General features: G+C 47.1%; 1 protein-coding gene across 1 annotated transcript; it reads right to left on the reverse strand.

The window, feature by feature from the left end:
• Positions 1-485: 485 nt before the first annotated feature.
• Positions 486-20,435, reverse strand: ARHGAP35 (Rho GTPase activating protein 35). The gene is made up of 7 exons (XM_066581478.1): positions 20,194-20,435; positions 10,862-14,735; positions 5,817-5,961; positions 3,443-3,520; positions 3,236-3,367; positions 2,721-2,826; positions 486-2,142 (listed from the first exon to the last, which is right to left on the reverse strand). Exons 2-7 carry the CDS (start codon positions 14,495-14,497, stop codon positions 1,833-1,835), a joined length of 4,407 nt encoding a protein of 1,468 aa, XP_066437575.1. The 5' UTR covers positions 14,498-14,735; positions 20,194-20,435; the 3' UTR covers positions 486-1,832.
• Between the last annotated feature and the right edge of the window lie 1,281 nt (positions 20,436-21,716).

A 21,716-nucleotide genomic window follows, 5' to 3' on the forward strand; every position in this document is an offset into this window, starting at 1 on the left:
TGCTTTTTTTTTTTTTGCTCATGAAAATACACAGCGATTATGTGTGCAAAAGAAAAAAAAGCAGGATGATCCAAACACACAGTTTGTCTGTGAAACATGCAGTTTTCACTGACCTAAACTGAATACGCCTGTGTAAAGAGCGCAGATTCTCCGTAGTGAAAATTGCACATCAATGGTGTGGATTCTTGTGCGTATTTTCTACCACACGTGAACCTCATCTTTGTGCAATGGAAAGATTTTGTTGCAGTTTACTACTTTGTAAGATGTCTGCTTGCTGTCAGTGAATGGTACCATGTTCAGTTAAACCTTACCCTAGGACTGGACACCGGCCCTTTAATCAGTCCTGACCGTCTGGTTGCTATTAGGACCTTCTACTAATAGTTTTTACATGAGGTTGTCAGGCCGCGAGCACTAAGTAACCAGTCTGTCCGCTGTCAGCAACCCTCTGCTGTGTGGCGCCCCCTGCAGATGAACACGGAGATCACTGGGAGTTTATAACAAGATTTATTAGCTATAATACAAGTCACATTAAGGCCCTCAGTTTGTTCAAATTACAATGAGCAGACTCGCAGCAAATACAATTCCGGGCGCCAGCGGAAGGATCACATTCTCATGCACAAAATGACCCAACCATCGGACAGCGACAAACAGAAAATAACGGGGGCCCCCAGTCGCGGCGAGGCCTCCCTGCACACGGTAAGGATAAGCTGGAGGGATTGATGGTTCAGATGTTCCCTTCACATCCTGCGAGACCGACCCCAAAATCGCTCACCCAGGACACCCCCCGGGTCACGCTGCTCCCCAGGTGCAGGAGGGAAAGTCACACGTGGGGGGGAGAAAGGATTTAAGTTAGCAGGAGGAGGTCTGTTACGTGTGGTCGCCGGTCATACGGGTACGGGTGGGTGGGTGGGTGGGTGGAGGGGCATTTTTAACACTCAAGGACAGTTAGTGTCTCGACAAAGAGGTAGTGAGGGCAGAGAGCTCATTGTGAAGTCAGTAAAAGCAGGGGCCGTATGTTACGGGGATCAGTAGGACACGTCAGATAAAATGGGTGTGGGAAAGGTGCGATCTCACCCTCTACAGATCGGGCCTATAAAATAGGTAGCGAGACATGAGAATGACTCAGAGTCGGGCGATAAGGCACCTCGGAGATCAAATACCACAGAGAGAACAATCCCGAGGCGCCTCCTAGTAAAAAGAGGAAGAAAATGAAGAAGTAGCCGGAGCAGCAGTGGTTAAACCGTCAGACACATGAACATGCGTGTGATCTCCGGCCAGTGTCACACATGTGTTCTTCGTGTAGTCATGTACAAAGCATACAACTCATGCAGCCCCCATGAACCCTAATGTGCCGCCTGTAAGTGCTAAGATATGTAGTGTGGTTTTCTGTGTCCTTTTGGGGGTTAGTGTCCTAAAATTGGGGTTTGGAGGGGGCACTAATACCACAGAGGAACGCGGAGAGTCCCCGCCCAGCTCCACAATTCACAGTGTTACTCCTCAATGCACCAAGTGCCGCTCCTCCTGTGATGTGATCCAGACCAAGGGCGCAATCCACAGAGCTCCGGCACCCCCAGAAACAGGGTTCCCTCTGGGATGTGGGGTGTTGGTCCCTCTGTCACAGTTCATGTACCAGGTATCCACTCATGATCCTTGCACAGTGTACCAGGGACGCCGTAATGTACCACGATAAGCCCCCTGATCTCTCCAATGGAAGGTCCATCCAGGGCTCAGACTCCAAGTCTCTTTAGTGGTCCCATAGGTGAAGCCACCGGTCCTCCACGAGAGGTCAGCGAGTGGCCGGGGTGGTGGACGTTGTCTCCGGGAGAGAACGGTCACAGGATGTTTTGATCTGACGGTAGCAGGTTCTCTGACGGGGACACGGGGGTTAAAGGAGGAGACTGCGGAGGAGAAGGCGGATGGAGGGGAGGAGTGGAGGGAGAGCTCGGCGTGGGAAGGTCCATTGGAAGGCGCTGGTAGAAGAAGTACGGACACTGATGGATGAAGAGCTCGATGATTGTCTGGTAGGTGCGAGTGGCGGTCAGAGCGTCCATGGTGGTGAAGTCTGGACGCATCAAGGTCGGCCAGAAACAGATGGACAGGTTCTCGCTAGTCATCAGGTTGGTGTGATGATGCTGGCTGACCCTGCGGAGGAGTGACATTTATAAGGAGATGACAACGCACAGACTAGAGCACATACGTAATATACACTGCTTGAAAAAAAGGGAACCCGTCAGCAGACGCCCCCCTAGATCAGTGATCAATAAAGGTTTCCAATCTTGCTGTTTACATGGCCGTCGGCCCACATAGGGTATAACTTTATGATAGTGGGGGTCTAACCCTCGAGACCCTAATCGACCCTGAGAACAGGGGTCCCGTCGCCCTCTTCTTGTCACTGCGTGGTTGCATCTCCCACCCACAGCGACATCAGACTGCATGGAGCACTAGTCACTCATGTGCGGCTACTGCTTCATTCATTTCAATGGGGCTGAAAGAAATGGTCGGAGATGGCCAAGTACAAGCACTCAGTCTCATTGAAAGTGAATGGAGCGGCAACACGCATGCGAGACTGCTGCGTCATTCAATCTTTTCACTGCAAAAGGTGGGAGTGCCTTGTACTTGGGGATCAGTGTGGGCTTCAGTGGAACATTTAAAGGGGATAACCCATTTAAGTGTTCCCTCCATTTTTTTTTTAGCAATGTATAAACACACGTGACACTGACCGATTCAGATGAGAGATGACGTATTTGAAGATCTCTTGGTTTTCCTTGGGCAGTTTCTTCAGAAGTTCCTTCATCGCCTGAAGCTTCTGCTCCAGGTCATTAATTTCTAAAAAAAAAAAAATTAAAATAAGCAAAGCTCAAGAAGTGTCCGAAGACGAGAGAAGATCCTGGATCTTTAACTCCCAACATATGACCCAGCAACTCAACAGATTGTCTGAAATGTCTGGTGTCAGAGGAACAATAAATGCTAATTGCACCCATGGGGAAATTAATGGCCTGAGCTGTTATCTTCCCTTGTGGTTATTAAGAGCAACATACAAGCGGCGATGAGATAATTTTTTAGGCCATTGGTTATTAATGGGACAGATTTCTGTAATGATGGAGTGATTATCAATATGGAGAACGTGATGACTGTGGAGCTTGTATACAGGCGTTCCATGATAGTAGAAGCGGATACAACTGAAGCCCATTAGCGTAGGAACTCAATGCAGCGCAATGTTGTCACAGTCACTTACTGTAGGCTTCCACCAGCTCAGACTGTACAGTATACGGCACAAGAGGGTCCGGCAGTTCGGCAAAGAAACTCTTCAAGGCTCCGGCCACCGTGTTCACCGTGAAATCCTTTTCCACCAAGTCCAGGCTGTGATCTATAAAAGGTGACAGAGGTCAGCGAGGAGACGGAGCGACTCCTTATATCACCCGCGTTCACCGCCGGCACTCACCTTGATCAAACTGCCTCTGCAGAGAATCCATCTCCGACTTGTTGCCGCTGACTCGATAGATTCCTTCCATGCTCATCCCTGCGGGGGAAAAGAGAGCGTTACCCAAAGAGGGCGAAGAAAAGGACAAAAACAATGCGCACCTCCTGAAGCATTTGGGCATTAAGTCGTTTACTGCGAACAAAAGTTTAACCCCATAGTGACGTTGCTTACTTTGGACTTAAACGCAATAATTTTTTATTTTTATCTCTATTGTTCAAAAGCCAAAACTTTTTAATCTTTCCGTCAACGCGGCTGTATGAGGGCTCGATTATTGTGTGGTGAGCTGTAGTTTTTAATGGGTACATATAATGTATTGCATAACTTATTATTTTTTTGACGAGGCAGGGAAAAATATCAACAATTCTGCCATTTTTTTACAGCATTAATAGTGTTTTCTTCGGGTTGATACAACTGACAATACCAACAATTCTGTATTTTATTTTTTTTAGGTTTTTCCACTGCATTTACAGTTCCATAACTTTTTTGTATTTTTCCATGGTCACAGCGCAGTGAGGAGCGGTGGCTCTTAGTGTTGCCATTCTGGGGTACAAGACTTATTTTGATCACTTATATTGCATTTTTTGGGAACGCAAAATTAACAAAAAAAGCAGCATTTTGGACCCTTAAAAAAAACAAACAAACAAACAAAAAAAACACACTTTTTAAAAGTGTTTGCTGTGAAGCATAAAATGTGCATTCAAATTTACTGTACGGGTATGATGCGACCATACCAAACACGTTTTTCCTTTTTGCAAAAGAGGGGAAGTCTGCAAAAAAAATAAAGTTCATTTAACATTTTTGTTGTTTTACAGTTTTTATGTCGCTGTATGGGACTTGAACCTGCGATGCTATAATCACTCCGATAATGCAGTGCAGTACTTCTGTACTGCAATGCATTATCATTTATAGCGATCACAGGCCATGGAGAAAGGCTGATGACGTCACACACACACACAAAAAAAAATAAACAGAAAAATCTCCCACAGAGATGGACGGGATGAGAAGTGTGAGCAACACTAAATAACAAATGCTCGGAAGTAGAAAAACCGATCACGCTAGATGAGTTCCCCCTGCGATACATGCTGGATGTGATATCTGGTGAACGCTTCCCTTCCAATAGTATATGCTGATGAGATCCCCAGTGTCGCATAGTTGACGAGATCTCCTGTGGATGCGGCCCCCGCAATACAACATGCAGTATGTGATCCCTTGTAGATGCGTCCCCTCAGAACAGCATGCTGGATGTGACCCCTTGGGGATGATTCCATTCCCCCTCACCCCACTGCAGTACTACATTCTGGATGCAAGATCTGTTTCCCGTATCCTGCTGACTTCTCTAGGTCACATATCAGCCTCATTCCTGCACCAATTTACCCTTCTACATCTCACGACGTTGGGGCGATCCCTTCTCCTTTGCTCTGGCAGACACTGATGCTGAGGAAAGTGCAGTTCCCCCCCCCCACATACCCCCTACAGTTTGTGGTAGGTGCTTTACTTTCTCACTACACAGACTTCTGTTTTTCCTTTCTCTTCCACTCTACCTTGTGAGGGCTTTCAACAACTGCCCACAGCCTGTGTGATCTGCCCTCCCTGAATACTTGGATGCTCTCCCCCTTTGATATGCTGTGTACAAGATGCTCCGTCACCCTTCTGCTATTACCAGTAGAGAGGCCACAGCCTTGAACAGTATGATGCTGGATGTCAGATTTAGCAGGACTGTCAGCTACACAAAGTACTTACACAGGCTCTACAGCACCAAAACAGGAGGAAATTTTTAATGACTACTAATTAGAGAGTTATTTAAATTTGCATTTAGGAGGCAAATGACCCAAAAAAAAAAAATAATTATAAATTTAGTGCCAACACAACCACAGATTGAATTCCGGCTTTGGCAGCTGCGGCGTCTGTGCGTACCGGCTTTCAGCTCGCTTTATCTGTACTGCGGCTCGCCGTTGGACACGCACAGTGCTGATTTTTTTCAACTTTTGTTTTTCCCGCAGAATCCGCGCGAAGCCGTCCGTGCGGACACCGCAGAAAAATGGAGCATGCTGAGATTTTTCCTTCGCAAGTGGAAATCGCAATTTGTTTCCGCTCATGTGCATGAAAAATCCCTTTTCCATGGCATGCTATGGGCAGTATTGGGACGCCTGCTCTGGAGTCCGCAGCAAAGATCCGCCCATGTGCATTCACCCTTAAAATCAATCAGTCATTAAAAGACAAAATACAGAGCTATAACATACAGCAATATTAGTGTTCTCCCCCCACCCGCCAAAAGCGAGAAAACCTTCCTTGATTTCGGGCACTATGTGCCATGTCCTTCGGCGGTCCCCCTCACCTGTGGTTTCTATGTATTCCACACACTTCTCGATGAATATTGGGATGGGCCTCTCATGAGTCACGACATTCACCAGCGGCACACCAAAATAGCTGCTCTCCCAAGTCTGCTTGGTCAGGGAGGGACGGAGTTTGGGGGCGCGTTTCTAGAAGGAAAGAAAACACGTTTAAACATCCACATGTGAGAGCGCCCCCAACCAATAATGGCCACATCTGTAAGGACCCAGAACACTGGAGGAAGTACTGCAATAGTTATAGAATATGCAGGAAGGAAGAAAATATCGATATGTGAGAACACCCCGACCTCTCATTACTGCCTGGAAACTGAGAACCAAGTAACAAAACAGAAACCTTCCGACACATATGAAAATATACAGTCACACCATCATCATTACTTACCCTATACTGATCCCGAGTTACATCCTGTATTATCCTCCAGAGCTGTACTCACTATTCTGCTGGTGGAGTCACCGTGTACATACATTACTTATCCTGTATTATCTTCCAGAGCTGCACTCACTATTCTGCTGGTGGAGTCACTGTGTACATACATTACTTATCCTGTACTGCTCCTGAGTTACATCCTGTATTATCCTCCAGAGCTGCACTCACTATTCTGCTGGTGGAGTCACTGTGTATATACATTACTTATCCTGTACTGCTCCTGAGTTACATCCTGTATTATACTCCAGAGCTGCACTCACTATTGGTCTACAGTAGGCCACCACACAATATGGAGACTGTCAGGTCATGTGACAGTAGCAAAGGACCTGCAATTGGTCGTTCCTGACATTGCTCAGCGCAGAGGAGCCCCGCTGCCGCCGGCACATCCGCTACGCCAAAGATCATTATTTTTTTGGCTACGCGAAAGAGGAGACTGGTGGTGCGTGTGAAATACTTATTGTATATCCCGCTCCTGTCTATCACGGATGACAACTAGGTCATACTAACAATGACAATGTGCCGCCTGTTTACAGATCGCATGGCACACAAACAGGCGATTTCAGACCGGTGGTCTACGCGCCCCTTCAGCACAACTGGCACACATGGGAAGTGCGTCAAAGGCCTAAACAAAACAAAGAACAGGCGATCTACCGAACAGTAACCACGCCACGTTTTCTAGGTTTAGCCCTCCAATTAGCTTTTTGGCATGGTTTGTGCAAATTAACCCCTTAGTAACGGTCACTACTTCTTTTTACTGACCTCCCTAATGGGCCTTAAACCTGCACATGCGTCTTTTCAAGGCGGTGGCTTAGCTGACTACTGACAGCGGGGTTCCTGCTCTAACTGCCAAGAACAGAAAAGGCTCAGATCCTGGCAGTTTAACCTCTTACATACCACAGGGGGGAGGGGGCTTCGTCTCTCACCCATCGGCAGTCTGCAATGCGATCACAAGATACGAATGGATTTGATTGGCAGTCGGAAGCCCGACGAAGGCCTCCATGTCTGCCGTGTAACTAAGACTATTAGGCCCCGCCTCCAGCAGAGTCTAATAGGCTGCTGTCAGAGCCTATGTAGGATACACTTCATAAGTAATGCAGTGTAGTATCCTAGTGATCGAACGATCACATCTTCAAGGGGCTAAAAAAAATACTGTAAAAAATTCAATTAAAAAAACTTAGTTTTAGGAAAAAGAAGTGCACCTAAAAAAAAAAAAAAAAAAAAAAACAAACAAAAAACATTGCACCATCTTTCAGGGCGTCTTGCTTCTATGGCGCACAAATAAAAACTACACGCTAACTTTATTCTATGGGTCATTACGGTTACTACGATGCTAAACTTTTTTTTCCAAAGACATTAAATTTTTTAGAATTTTCTACCGCCATCTTCTGCGCACAATAACTTTATTTTTCCATCGTCGACGTTGTGCGAGGGCTCATTCTTTGCAGGACGTCCTGTAGTTCACGTTGGTACCATTTTGGAATACATAAGACTTTTTGATCGCTTTTGTATGGCATTTTTTCAGACACAGGGTGGCCAAAAAAGCTCAATTTTGGCGTTATTTATTTTTTTCACGGTTTTCACCATGCGGGTTAAATAATGCATTACTTTGATAGATCGGACTTTTACGGACACAGCGATACCAAATATGTATTTTTGTTTTATGATTTAGGTTCTATTATAAATATGGCAAAAAAGAGGCAATTTAAGCTTTTACTACTTTTTTAAATTATAATAATTAGTAAAACTTTATTGATCCTATTTTTACTTTTTTTTCTGTTTAGTCCATGCGATGCTTTGATGGCTCCTACGGTATGATGTAATGCTATTGCATTAGATTATACTGCAATTTGACAGGGGGATGACTTGATAGGCATTCTGCTATGACAGCCCTGGGGCCTTTTAGAAGGCATCTGGTTGCCATGACACCCGCACGGTAACCCAAGAGCTCATTACAGCATATCAGAATTGACAGCAGCACTTAAAGGTGCTGATCGACGCTGTTACAGGCAGGTGTTGGCTGTAATAAACTTATGCCTTATAACTTATACCACAAACCTACTGCGGCGCCCCACAGTGGATGTGTATGTAGGCGCATGGAAGAGCCGAGAGCACCTTAAAGTGCTTCCCACATTGTATATATAGTGGTCTGTCGGATGGGCGGCCCATCTCACGCCGCAGTGCGGGGTCTCTACTAGCTCTGATGCTTACACAGGCCCCTCTATCGTCTTCATGGAGGTTTCCGGCATCTCTCATTGCAAGGTTTTTGCACATGCGCCACCGAGAAGGATCCAGCACATGCACAGCGAGCTACTGTCTGCTGACATGTCATGGACAACGTCACACATGCGCTGTCCTCAGTATGGCGCATGCATGAAGGCCCTGAAAAGCCAGATATCCCCAGTGACCAGAGCCGGAGAAGTGAATTAACACCTCTGGGCCTGTTTAACCCCTTAACGCTCCGGACATACAGTTACATCATGGAGGTTCGGGATTTGTACGGAGAGGCATCGGGGGTCAATCCTGCTCCATACAATGTGGGTGTCGGCTGTTCCTTACAGCTGACACCCACCCGCAGGAGCTCTGACCAGTGTTACCGCTGATCGGAGCTGTTAACCATTTAAATGCTGCAGTAAATTCTGATAACAGCACTTAAATGACCCGAACTTCTCAAAGCCCCCCAAGGCGGCATGGTAGATTGCTTATCAAGCCATACCTCTCTGATCACAGTATAATGTAATGCTATGATACTACATCATACTTCAGGAGTGATCAAACAAGTTCTTGTCACCTGTGGGGACTAAAAAAAAAAAAAAAAATACGTAGATAAATTATTAAAAAATAAATAAAAATTAGTTTAGTTGTTTTTTTAATAATAAAACTTAAAGTGGAAAAGGTAGTCAAAAAACAACCAAAAAACACTTTTTCCATATTTATAATAAAAGAATTAAATTTAAAAAACAAAAACGCATTTTTGGCATCACCGCGTCTATAAAAGTCAGATTTATGCATTATTAACCACAAACGGTGAACGCTGTCAGAAAAAAACCCACACCACCAGAATTGTGCTTTTTTTGTTCAAAGTGGTTTGTAACTGCTTCTGTCTTCTCCTAGTCTGGGTACACAGCACTCAATGAGCGCTATGTAGTAAAAAGGGAAAGTGTTTCTTCCACTACGAGAGCCGGTGATCATGTGACTGTCGGGATTCCCCAGCAAAGCTGCAGGGTCGTTAAAAAAAGGCAGTGAAAAAAGATATAAAATAGCCCTATAAGTCACAGAAAGAAAAACACACAACAAAAATAATTTTGGTAGCTGAAGGAAAAAAAAACTAGGGCAGTAAAACCCCTAAAAAGTGTCTGTTTCTTTAGGCCCAACGTCCACAGGCAGATTTGATTTGCGGAACCCACGCAGGAGATCCACAAATCAAGCCGCCCATAGGGATGCATTAGCATCCGCAGGACAGTAAAATGTATGCGATTGAAATCGCAGCATGCTCCAGTCTTCTACGGATGCCACAGGGATGGCTTCTATTGAAGTCAATGGAATCGGTCCGATCTGCGGCACACCCGCAGCGCTCACTGTGGACGTGCTGCAGATCTTTGGGAAAGCAGGAGATTTATTTTTTTTAAGTTGAACTGCACCTGCTTCCAGCACGCCAGCGTGTCCGCATGCATCCACCATGCTGAAGAAAAGAAGATCGGGCCGGCACGGGGGAGACCTGCGCTGGACCTGGATGGGTAAGAAAATGTCTTTCTGTCCATGTCTGCGGGCACGGCTGGATTCTGCTGCATGGTTCAGCAGTGGAGTCCGTGCGTGCAAGTGGACATTAGGCCTTAGGTACAAAAAACCTGGTCCTTAAGGGGTTAAATGGTACCAGTGAAAATATAACTCATCAAGCAAAAAAAAAAAAAAAAGAAAAAAAAAAGACAGCTGATGGTTAAAAGATTTATTTTATTTACATAAATGCGGGGAGCACTTTGAGGGCTCCTCACACATTTTTTACCCCAATTAGCGCAGCGCTCAGACAGCCACTAGACTACAGCGCTTTCCAGCACCGCAATTTTCAAACGGTGTCTTTTCTATTTTTGCCCATCTCATGGATGATTAGGAGTGCTGAATTCCACTCTTGGCCGGTGAAAGCAAAATTGCGCCGCTTATCGCAACGCCTCTGTGAGGGAGGCCTAAGACTCACATTTGTGGAGGGGAGCATCGTTTCAGAATAATCACAGAAACTTTTAATCATCAGACCCCCTTATAACGTTACAATCGCCTTATCATTGAAAAACGTGATTTCAGATACCCTTTAGAGGGGTTTCCCAAGGTAATACTATTGATGACGTACGCTCAGGATAGGTAAGCAGCATTAATGGTCTGGGGTCTGCCGCTCAGTCCCCCATACACACTAGGGTACATAGCGGCAGCTTCTGCTCTGTACCTCAGTGTGTAGCGGCAATGACAGCGGGCACTTGATCAACTAATCGGCCAAGGTCCCAAGCGGCGGATCTCAGACAACTACTAATGATCTGCACTAAGGATATGTCATCAATAGTATTTCCATGGGAAACCCCTGTAATAAATTACTTTATCTCTGTCTGCACTAAATACCTTCGTGGTTCTCCTCAGACTGCGCAGAATGTTCCTCTTGCGCGGATCTTCTCCGTCGGCCTCGTAGGCGTTAGTAGTGTTGTCTTTCTGCCCTGGTGTTCCAATCTCTTCGTCTTTTCTTCGCATGGGCCCCAGCTCGTCGTCGCTGCCCACACTGAAGCTGCTCCGATAACTAGAAAACTTCCCGAGTTTGGCACACTTGGTCCGGTAGAGGACAGGTTTGGTCACAATGGACGCCTTTCGTGTTCGCTCCAGAGAATTGGTGTCCATGTCACTGTCTGAACCGTTCCCGCTGCCATTGGACTGCGGCTTGATAGCGTTTCGGATGGTGATTATTTTTCCTTGGGTGCTGTCGTGAGGCACAGAGTAAATGTTCTCTTCCTGGTTCCTTGGTTTCACAACAGAGTCTATAGGCTCAGCATAGTCCGAGGGATCAAAGGCGTCAGACGGCGGCCAAGTGATGGAGGTCAAGGACCTCCTGTGTCCATCACGGCAGGCAGGGTCTAGGTAAGACAGATCAGGCTTTGGTTTGAGGGGTGGAGGTACCTTGTTGTTCAGTTTGCTCTCTAAGGTGCTCATGACAGAGATGAAGGGAAGACTATCACTGTCCTCCAACTTAGAATGGTCTCTAGAGGGTGCAGCCAAACCCATGTCATCCCGAGGCAGGATGTGTTGAGGAGACGGGTCTAGGTCCTCCTCGGAGTCGGGCAAGTGGGAATTGCAGAGAGGAGACCCTGCGCGAGGGGAGCTGAAGACCTCCTCTGTAGTGCTACATGCTTCTGCTGTGTTGTCATACATATGTGAGGCTTCGATGATGACTTTCTTCTCTACGACATCCTTGAAGAAAGAGTAGAATGTGTCCATCTTGGGATGGGCCTGTCCACACTGTAGATTTAGGAATTTGCCTTCAATATCCTGAGCGATCTCCTCCCCTTCAGTCAGCTGATCTCTGGTCAGGTTATCCAAGAGACTGACGGGACTTTCAGTCAAGGCAACAAGTTGGACGGGAACGATGTCTTGCACTTCGCAGAGGAAGGCTCGTAGCATGGCCAGGGAGGCACGGCGCTTCGCTGCGTAGAAAACTATGTACCCGTGTACCAGTTTTGTCTTCCGAACATTGAAGGAAGCATGATAGGAAAGGATAAGCAGCTCCAGCCGACGCTTCTGACTACCCAACGGCAAGTCGAGCAGCACTGAACCACCAACGCCAAGCTGCGACGGGCGATAGGTATGAGGCTTCAGAACGTTCAGCACCTCCTCCATGTAAAAGGTGTCTCCGCACATCAAGCACATGACTATACGCAGGTCACAGTCCACCAGATCCTTGATACTTGGCGAGGAGCTTACAAGATTGAGGTTCTTCTTGGACTCTAGAAGAAACCGCAGGATTAGGCTTATCTGTTTCTCGTTTATGTTGCGCCCGTAGCCGAGCCCCGTAGAGGCGGCATCTAGGAAAAAGCACTGCAACTTGCTGGCTATTTGCTGACCCTGCTGAATGAGGCTGTGCGCAGTCTCTCCGCTTGTGTCACCTCGGCGGTTGACGAGTATTAAGGTAAGGGGTAAATTAAGCAAATGGTTGTCTTTACGGCCTAAACTGGACTCCCTGTTCTTCTCGATACTCTCCACGACGTAGGACAAAGACTCTTTGGAGTTGTAAAGGCAGAGGCATCCATGAGGCATGAAGGTGGAGGTCTGAAATGAGTTGACCGGCAGCCGTACGTTGCCCTCGATGGGACGCAGAGACAACTCGTACATCTTGCCATCGATCACGTACTTGTCGTCGTTGGTGCAAAGAGCACGGATCTCATTAGCAAGTTCTCGTGCCAAACCATCCTTGCCGAGGATCACCAGGTTGATTCTGTCTACATTTGGGTCTTTGTAGAGGCGGTCATACGGGTAAGGGCACCGGGAGCTGATAAGTTGCTCTATTTTGGTGTCTACACAGGAAGGGTTACTGGGACAAGTGTCTTTTGTGGGATGATAGACAAAGTGAATGTGTTTAAGGATCAGGGCGTCTCGCTCGGCCTGCAGCTTCTGCAGCGCCTTAAACCGCTGTTCCTCTCCTAGTACTTCCTGGATGACCCCCATTTTCTCTTTGCTGGGCTTGGCGTCTAGTTCTAGCTCGTAGAACAACTCTGAATACTCCAGCAGTAATTCCTGGAACTCTTCCTTGGCTTTGTCAATGATTTCTTTCTGGTGCTTACTATAGATGTCCATATAGACCGGCTCTTCCAACCACTGATAGAACTCCTCACTCATAATAAAACTACGAGCTTCCTCCCAGGGTTTTCCGGGAGTGATAAACGGAGACGCCGCTAGGTTTTCTTTGAACGCTTTCTTCATCTCGGATTTCTTTCTTGCATTCCTTAGTTTTTCAAGGTGACCGCTATACATATCTGCGGCCAGCGCGGTCTCCATAATGTCATAAGGTATTCGGTCGTCATCCATGTTGTCTATGTGGCTCGTCAGATCCCACGGGGTGTCCTCAAGAACCACAAACCAATTGGAGAAGTCGGGCTTTGACTCTAGGAGTTTGGCTACTTTGGGGCAGCTCAGATGGTCTATTTCATCGAGGTCAGGCACGAGGACATCTAAAGCACGGGGAAGAACTGACAAATAAACCTTTCGGCGGCGCTCAATATGGTCCTGTTTCAGCCGCTGGATGTGCTGCTGAAAGAGCTTCTTGGCTTTATCAGTACCTTCCAAGTACACGTAATCCTGATATTCACTGCAGCTCTGCATACGCCGGCTAATGTTTGGCCATGTATCGTTGTGGGACTTGACTACTCGTCCCACCAGCCATTCGTACTTGTCTTTGGCAGCGGCGCTCTGCTGGCTCTGCTGCTTCAACGCCTCGAAGTAAGGAATGATCTTGGACTTGCCGCGACTCTTGTCTATCAGCTGTATGAGGGCAGTAAAAGCTAAGTCTACATTGACGTTGGACCTCGCTGAAGTCTCCACCACCTGCAAATTCTTCTTGTTGAGTGCGAAGCCATGAGCGTCCCGGATGTAGCGCTCCACCCCTTCATCGCACTTGGTCAGCACCAGTACAATCGGCTTCTTGGTCTTGGCTAGTTGAGTGTACAAGTTAGACACAAACTTAAGTTGGTCATCGAAATTCCTATTCATGCCACGACTGACATCAACGCACAGCAAAAACCCATCTATCAGCAGTTTGCCCTCGGGCATCTGTTTCTGCTCAAAGTCCTGCTCCAGGCCCAACTGATCTGTGCAAAAATACATGAGTTTCTCAGCGGAGGCAAGTTTACTGGACGCCGCGCGCTTGATGTACGGCTGCAGCGCTGTGCTGCGATGAGGCTGGAAAGTCTGATCATCTATGAACTCTGTCTGTTCCACCACATGCACCTTGCAGTCCACACAATCTTCAAGTGTCCGAGCGACCTCCCCCCAGTACAGGAAGTGGTCATTGTTTACGACTCGGCCCCCAAAGTCACTAGTGCTAAGGACGGAGGTGTGGTCCAAGTGGAAGTCATCTGCGCTGGGTCGTACAAATCGGTTACACAGGCACGACTTCCCGATGCCACACTGGCCTTTTTCCTTTTCAGTGCCAGACAGGCCCACCACATTGATGCTATAGGTGGGCACCCGCACATCTTGTTTCCGTGCCATCATCATGGCGTAGCACTCATCCTGCCCACATCAATGCCTGCCGGGGTGAGGCTTGGTAATGCCACTCCATGCACAGACTTTTTGGGAAGACGGGACACGCCAGGACGTTGCGATCAGGAGTCGGTTCTTCGTCACATGCAGCTGTCCCCCTTCCGATGGGCCGAGTGAGTTCCTAGGAGGAGCCGCCTCTCTTTGCGTCACCACCGTACCAGCCATACATGGCGGTCAAGCTTCCGGGGGCCGTCTGCAAAATAAAAACACATTCAGCGTCACCAGTGAGATCACAAGGAGCAAGACATTACACACGACTGCAGAGGAGAGGACATGCAAGGACCCATTCACACGGGCGTAACACGGAGCACTAAGTCAGTACTGACTTGCATTGGTGCATTTACGCAAGTGAAAAAAAATAAAAAGCAGTATGTCCTATTTTGGTGCGTATTAAGGACCAAGAAAGGCCATTAAATTCAATGTGCCTAAATACATACGCAGTGAACACGTATGATACATGTGCATTCACTGCATATTTATGCTGGAATAGGGGCTAATACAGGTTTTTTGGTTTTTTTTTGGTATGCTAAAAAAAAAAACAAAAAAAAAAACACAACATACACAGAAAACAGTGTATCGGTCCACGAATGCGCCGTCTATTCAGGGACCGAAATCTGCCTACGATCGTGTGAATGCGCCCCAATAGACGTCCCGATGTGGGTTTTACAAGTGACCTCAAATCTCTGTACTGTATGAATAAGGTGGACGGAGAAGAGCCGGACGTCAACATGCTGCGACAACCCCAGTAACACCAGCATACCTGTCGCCATTCAACAAGCTTTATGCATACAATCACAGAGGAGAACATTTCATGGAGGATTCTGGGTAATTAAAGCCACACGTGAGGCATTGGATGGAGCAACGCATCTAAATGGTCCGGTCACACAACGCATGGCGCCCCGACAGACCGATATCGTCATATACCCATGACTGATGGCAGCAGGGCTAAGGGTCCTTCTACACCAGCGATGATCACTCAGTGAAGCGGACGGATATCGTTCCGCCCGCCTCCATTCGCAGTAAACAGGCCGTCGCTCACAGATGTTCACACGGGACGATTATTGTTTGATTTTCTTATGCCTGCAAAAACTAAACAAATAATGAATTATCGCTCGCCGTTCAGTCGCCGCCAGCATGTACTTTGAGCGATAGTCATTCGTAATGTCGCGATCCGGTAAGAATATGAACAATAATTGTTCCGTGTAAACCGTCGTAACTGGTAAGCAGGGCGCGGCTTCACAGGCCAAACGGCACATTAACGGGAGTGGCCGCCATGTTTCTAGGACAATAGCACATGGCAACATGCGTCCTATCCAGTCTCAGGCAGCGGTCCGTGGGACAACCAATATGGCCGCCATAGCCCCTCCCACACGGCTGGGCGGAGTTTCTTGGACTGATTGGAGGGACAAGAACAGAAGTTGCATTATAACATAACTGGGCGCATTTGGGAGTCTGCCAAGCGCGATGGCGGACATATTGAAAATTCGTTGATCGTTCAGTTTCTGCAGGCATAAAAACCAAACTATCGGCCTGTTTGCGGTGATCGGAGGCGGGCAGACTGAACGATCTCCGGGCGCTCCGCCGCCATTCACCGAGTGGTCCGCACTCCTGGGTGAGAGCGCAGAAGCGAGAATTGCTGGGCCTGTGGGGTGTGAAAAGCGCATGACAATACTCCCATGTAAATGGGCCTTAGGCCGTATTTATATGGCTGATAGAGAGTTGCGAGACTCCGCACATTACAAGTACTATTCTCACAGGAAAATAGGACCCGTTTCCAGTTTTCTGCCTCGCACTATTGGTTTAAGAGAAAATGCCTGTGTAAATTAACTGATGAGAAATAATGGGTTAATAGAAAGCACGCTTATATCGCTCATGTAAATACGGCCTTTCTTTGGCTTTCACTTATGGAACAGGGTAACCACGCCCACGCACCGGACTCTTGTCAGCTGCATTACCCACAATGCACTGGTGAAAACTCCCAATAAGGGGCGTAAAGGGCCACCAGTTACCCATGTGCGTTCGCGCGCCCGCGTACCCACACTCCGCCTCCCGCAGCTACAGGACCGTTATAATTACACACAATGAAAATCAATACAATTGGAAGAAGGGGAAGTGAAGACCGCCGGCTGCAGCCCCCAAGAGACAGAACCGGGGGTCCGTTACAGGCCGAAGAGTGAGGGGCTGGGCGCGCCAGAGTCCTGTCACGTCAAACCATTCAGACTGTTCTACACGCAGCCGCTGACATCACACGCACAAGCACCGTCATCAACATAGGCCAGACAATCACCACCAGGGGGCCACGGATCGGTACACCCTCCAGCCACCAGTAGGCTGCCCATCACCTGGTTTCCCAGCACACGTGGTGTTAGGAGCTGGAATACTATGAGGGTCCCGCTTGGTTTGCAGCATTCACCACGTCCGTATCGGACAATGGCGCACATCTGCACCCAACAAACCGTGCTCCCACAGCTGGAACATGCAAACATGCACTCCTGCCCCCGCGCGGCTCATGGGGCAGGAGTGCCGCCCTGCGTTTGGGGTACAATATGGAAGACTAGTGCAGCAGGTGCGCGCCGTGTACATATGAGTGCATAGTATGTATAGCGAGTAGTATAATGTGCATCGCTCAGGCGTGTACATGCAGTGCGTGTCTCTTGCAAGTATTTGTTAAAGCCTCCATCAATATTTTGGCATCGATGTATCCCGTTGGTCAATGAGGGCCGCTGTATGCCCGATCCGGCATAGCATTCGTCTGCAAACCATATGTAGTGCTTTATGCATATACTACGTGTCTGCATGTGTGGGTGCTGCAGGAGCAAGCAACATGTACAATGTGTGTATCCCACATGAGTATATAATATGTTTGTGTACACGGTTACCCGCAGTTATACTCTGTATAGACTATGTACAACCACACAATAAGCTGTGTACATGTGGTTCCTGTGTTATATGGAAGACAGTAGGGTGTTGTTGGAAAAGTACTTGGTATGTTTATAATGCATGTATGTATGTGTGCTGCGTGTGCAACATAAGCGCAGTGAGGAATTACAAAGCACAATACATGCACTCTGTGTAGGTGTAAATAGAGCACAAGAGGGCTTAGTGCAGTGTATGAGCACCATGTACATACATGCGTGCAGCCTGTGTGACATGTCTACCATGTGCTTGATTGTGGGTGGCGTGTGCACGGCGAGGGCTTAGGATGACTACACAGCTGTTCTGCATGTACAGTCTATGCGGTTACAATACAGTACGTGCTCCCGCCCTGATGCAGCGTGCTCAGTACACAGGTGTTGCATGTTATGTGTGCTATGCGTGTGACACAACAGGATGTGTACTGTGTAATATATACACCCGGTATAACACGAGCACACACCGTTCGTATACAAATTAAGGAATGAAGAATACTTCTGATTAATATGAGCACCATGTACATATGTGTAACATGTCTATTGTGCGTTTGTATCTGGTCAGCATGTTTACAACTTGTCGTATGCAGGGATGGCTTAAGACCGGAGTATGTTTTATATAATGTACATAGTCTTCGGCGTTACATGGGGTGATACAATGAGGAAGCCCTTTCTATGTGGGGTGCAGCGGGCTCAGTACTCGGGTGTATGGAGTACTGAATCATATATGTAAAATATGTGGCACAGTGTGTTATATGAGGTTACACAAGGTGTTATCTGTGGTGTTGCATGTACACTATGACGTGTGTTGTATGTATAGGCTGTGTGTTACAAGCGGTGGCACCATAGGGTGTTTCCTGTGTGTGCAGCTGCCGTGGGCTCCGTACTCCAGTGCATCAAGTATGCACAGCCTTCATATCATACATGCAAAGTGAGAGACACGTGCAGTATGTATTGTGCCCCGTGTTATATTATGTGATATACATAGTATGTGCAATGTGACATGCAGTATATGTAATATGTGTTGTGTCTCGTGTTACATGATGTAACGAACACTGTCCTGTATGATGTGACCTATGTAGGATGTATGACGTGTGTAGTATGTGCAGTGTAGATTGCACCTTGTGTTACATGATGTGACATGTATACTATGTTCAGTGTCCTATATTGTAGTGTGGGGCATGGGTAGTATGTGCATTGTGCATGTGGCATATGTGTACTGTGTGTCGTGTATGTGATGTCCTGTGTAATATGTTAATTGTAAATGGAGTCCTCTGTTATATGATATAACATGTATTGTATGTACAGTGTATGTGTATTATGTTCAGTGTCCTATGTTGTAGTGTGGGACAGAGATTTTGTGCCGTTGGAGCAGACGTGTAATGTGTTTCCTGTGTACATATATGAGGTGACGTGTGGTACTCGTGTATTGTGTGCCGTGTTTGTGGTGTCTTGTGTAGATACACGATTTGATGGGTGTAATGTGTACTGTGTGTAATATATGTTGACCTGTGTTACATGCGTGACGTGTGTAAAATGTTTGGTGTTTTTTTGGTCCAGTGTTAATTTGTAGAGTATGACACGAGTAGTATGTGTAGTGTATGTTGTCCTATGTTAATGATGTGACATGCAGCATGTGTAGAGTGTGACATATGTAGTATGTGAAGTGTATGGTGTCCTGGTACATGTGATGTGTAGTGTGTGACATATGTACTCTGGATATTGTCCTGTGTTACATGTCTCTACAGTGCAACATGTGTATGTATGTATGACATATGTACTCTGTATGTTGTCCTATCACATGTGTAATATGTGCAGTCCTGTATTACATGATGGGAGATGTGTAGAGTGTGACATATGTACTCTGTATGTTGTCTTGTGTTATATGTGACATGTGTAGTATATGTTACCCTGCGTTACATGTATGTTGTGTAACATGTGTAGTATGACATATGTGCTCTGTATGTTGTCCTATCACGTGTAATATGTGCAGTCCTGTATTACATGATGGGAGATGTGTAGAGTGTGACATATGTACTCTGTATGTTGTCTTGTGTTATATGTGACATGTGTAGTATATGTTACCCTGCGTTACATGTATGCGGTGTGACATGTGTAGTATGTATGACATATGTGCTCTGTATGTTGCCCTGTGCAACATGATGGGACGTGTAGTGTATGTTGTCCTGTGTTACATGTGAGTAGTATGTGTGACATATGTGCTCTGTATGTTGTGCTGTCACGTGTATATTGCCCTGTGTTACGTGATGTGACGTGTAGTTTGTTGTCCTGCGTTACATGTGTAGTACGTGTGACATATGTGCTCTGTATGTTGCCGTATTACATGTGTGTAGTGTGACATATATAGCACGTATGACATATGTTCTGTATGTTGCCGTGTTACATATATAGTATGTATGATGTGTTGTGTATGCTGTCCAGTGTGACATGTGCTCTGTATGTTGCCCTGTGACATGTAGTATGTGGTCTGTATGTTGCCCTGTGTTACATGATGGGACATGTGTGTAGTGCGACGTGTAGTGTATGTTGCCCTGTCACATGTGTAGTATGTGCTCTGTATGTTGCCCTGTGTTACATGTGTGTAGCATGTATGACATATGTAGTCTGTATGTTGCCATGTGTGACATAATGGGACACAAAAGGGCGTCAGCCGGGTGTAGCGGGCGGCTGTGTGGCCCCCGTGTGTGCAGTCGGGGCCCCGGCTCTGCTGTCAGCGCTCACCCGTCAGTGTCTCGGGCGTGGATCAGGCCGCGGTTTCCGGAGCCTCCAGGTGCCCGGGGGAAGTGCGGCCTACATGCGGCCTCCTTCAGCCTGCGCCCGGCCCTGCCCTGGAGAGGGTGGCGGCCGCTTGGTATATCCGGATGAGTCGGGTGACGGCGGGTCCCCGGCCGCGGTTTCCGGGTGTATCCGGGTGACTCGGGAGTCTCCTCCTGTAATGGCGGCTCCTTCCTTCCGGCGGACGCGCGGGCGCGGGCACGACCAAAGGAGAAAGGGCGTCGGGAACGCGCCGGGAGCGCCTCCGGAAGTCGGCCATGTTTCTACCCTCATTACCATTCACAGTAATAGGACTGAAGGCGCCGGAAGTATTTCGATGCCATGTTGGTGCTCCAGAGCCCTAACCCTGGAATAACTTTATTTATAACTGGTCCATTTTGACACTGCAGTAATCTGTGCACAAAGGTAGCAGACAGATGATGTGAGAGGCCCGGAGGCTGACGGCGGCTCTGTGCTCTGCAAGTGTGTCCGCTACTCATTTATCTGCCCCTTCTGTTTCCTTTATAATATACACCCATGTAATCTCATCCACCAAGATGTGCTTCCAGTAATGTACCCCCTGTAGTTATCTGCCCCATTTGATAATCTGCCCTACTTCATAATCTACTCACCTACAGTAATCTGTCCCCAATAATCTACCACTCCCTGTAGTAATCTGCCCCCTCTAATAATATATCCTCCCATACAGTAATTTGCCCTACTTCGTAATCTCTCCTCCCCTGTAGTAATCTGCCCCCTCTGACATTTTACCCTTCGGATAACGTACCGCTACAGTAATCTGCCCCACTTGATAACCTACCCTACTTTATAGTAATCTGTCTCATTTCATAATACAATCTCTTCTACAGTAATCTGCCCCCTATGACAATTTTCCTCCTTTAATAACCCCCTTTGCCCTACAGTAATCTGCCTTACCTGATACTGATCCTGAGTTACATCCTGTATTATCCCTCAGAGCTGTACTCACTATTCTGCTGGTGGAGTCACTGTGTACATACATTATTTATCCCATACTGACCCAGAATTACATCCTGCATTATACTTCAGAGCTGCACTCACTATTCTGCTGGTGGAGTCACTGTGTACATACATTACTTATCCTGTACTGCTCCTGAGTTACATCCTGTATTATCCTCCAGAGCTGCACTCACTATTCTGCTGGTGGAGTCACTGTGTACATACATTACTTATCCTGTACTGCTCCTGAGTTACATTCTGTATTATACTCCAGAGCTGCACTCACTATTCTACTGGTGGAGTCACTGTTTATATATATTACTTATCCTGTACTGATCCTGAGTTACATCCTGTATTATGCTCCAGTGCTGCACTTACTATTCTGCTGGTGGAGTCACTGTGTACATACATTATTTATCCCATACTGACCCAGAATTACATTCTGTATTATACTCCAGAGCTGCACTCACTATTCTACTGGTGGAGTCACTGTGTACATACATTATTCATCC

The sequence above is a fragment of the Eleutherodactylus coqui genome, chromosome 10 (assembly GCF_035609145.1).
Source record: "Eleutherodactylus coqui strain aEleCoq1 chromosome 10, aEleCoq1.hap1, whole genome shotgun sequence".
Taxonomy (NCBI): domain Eukaryota; kingdom Metazoa; phylum Chordata; class Amphibia; order Anura; family Eleutherodactylidae; genus Eleutherodactylus; species Eleutherodactylus coqui.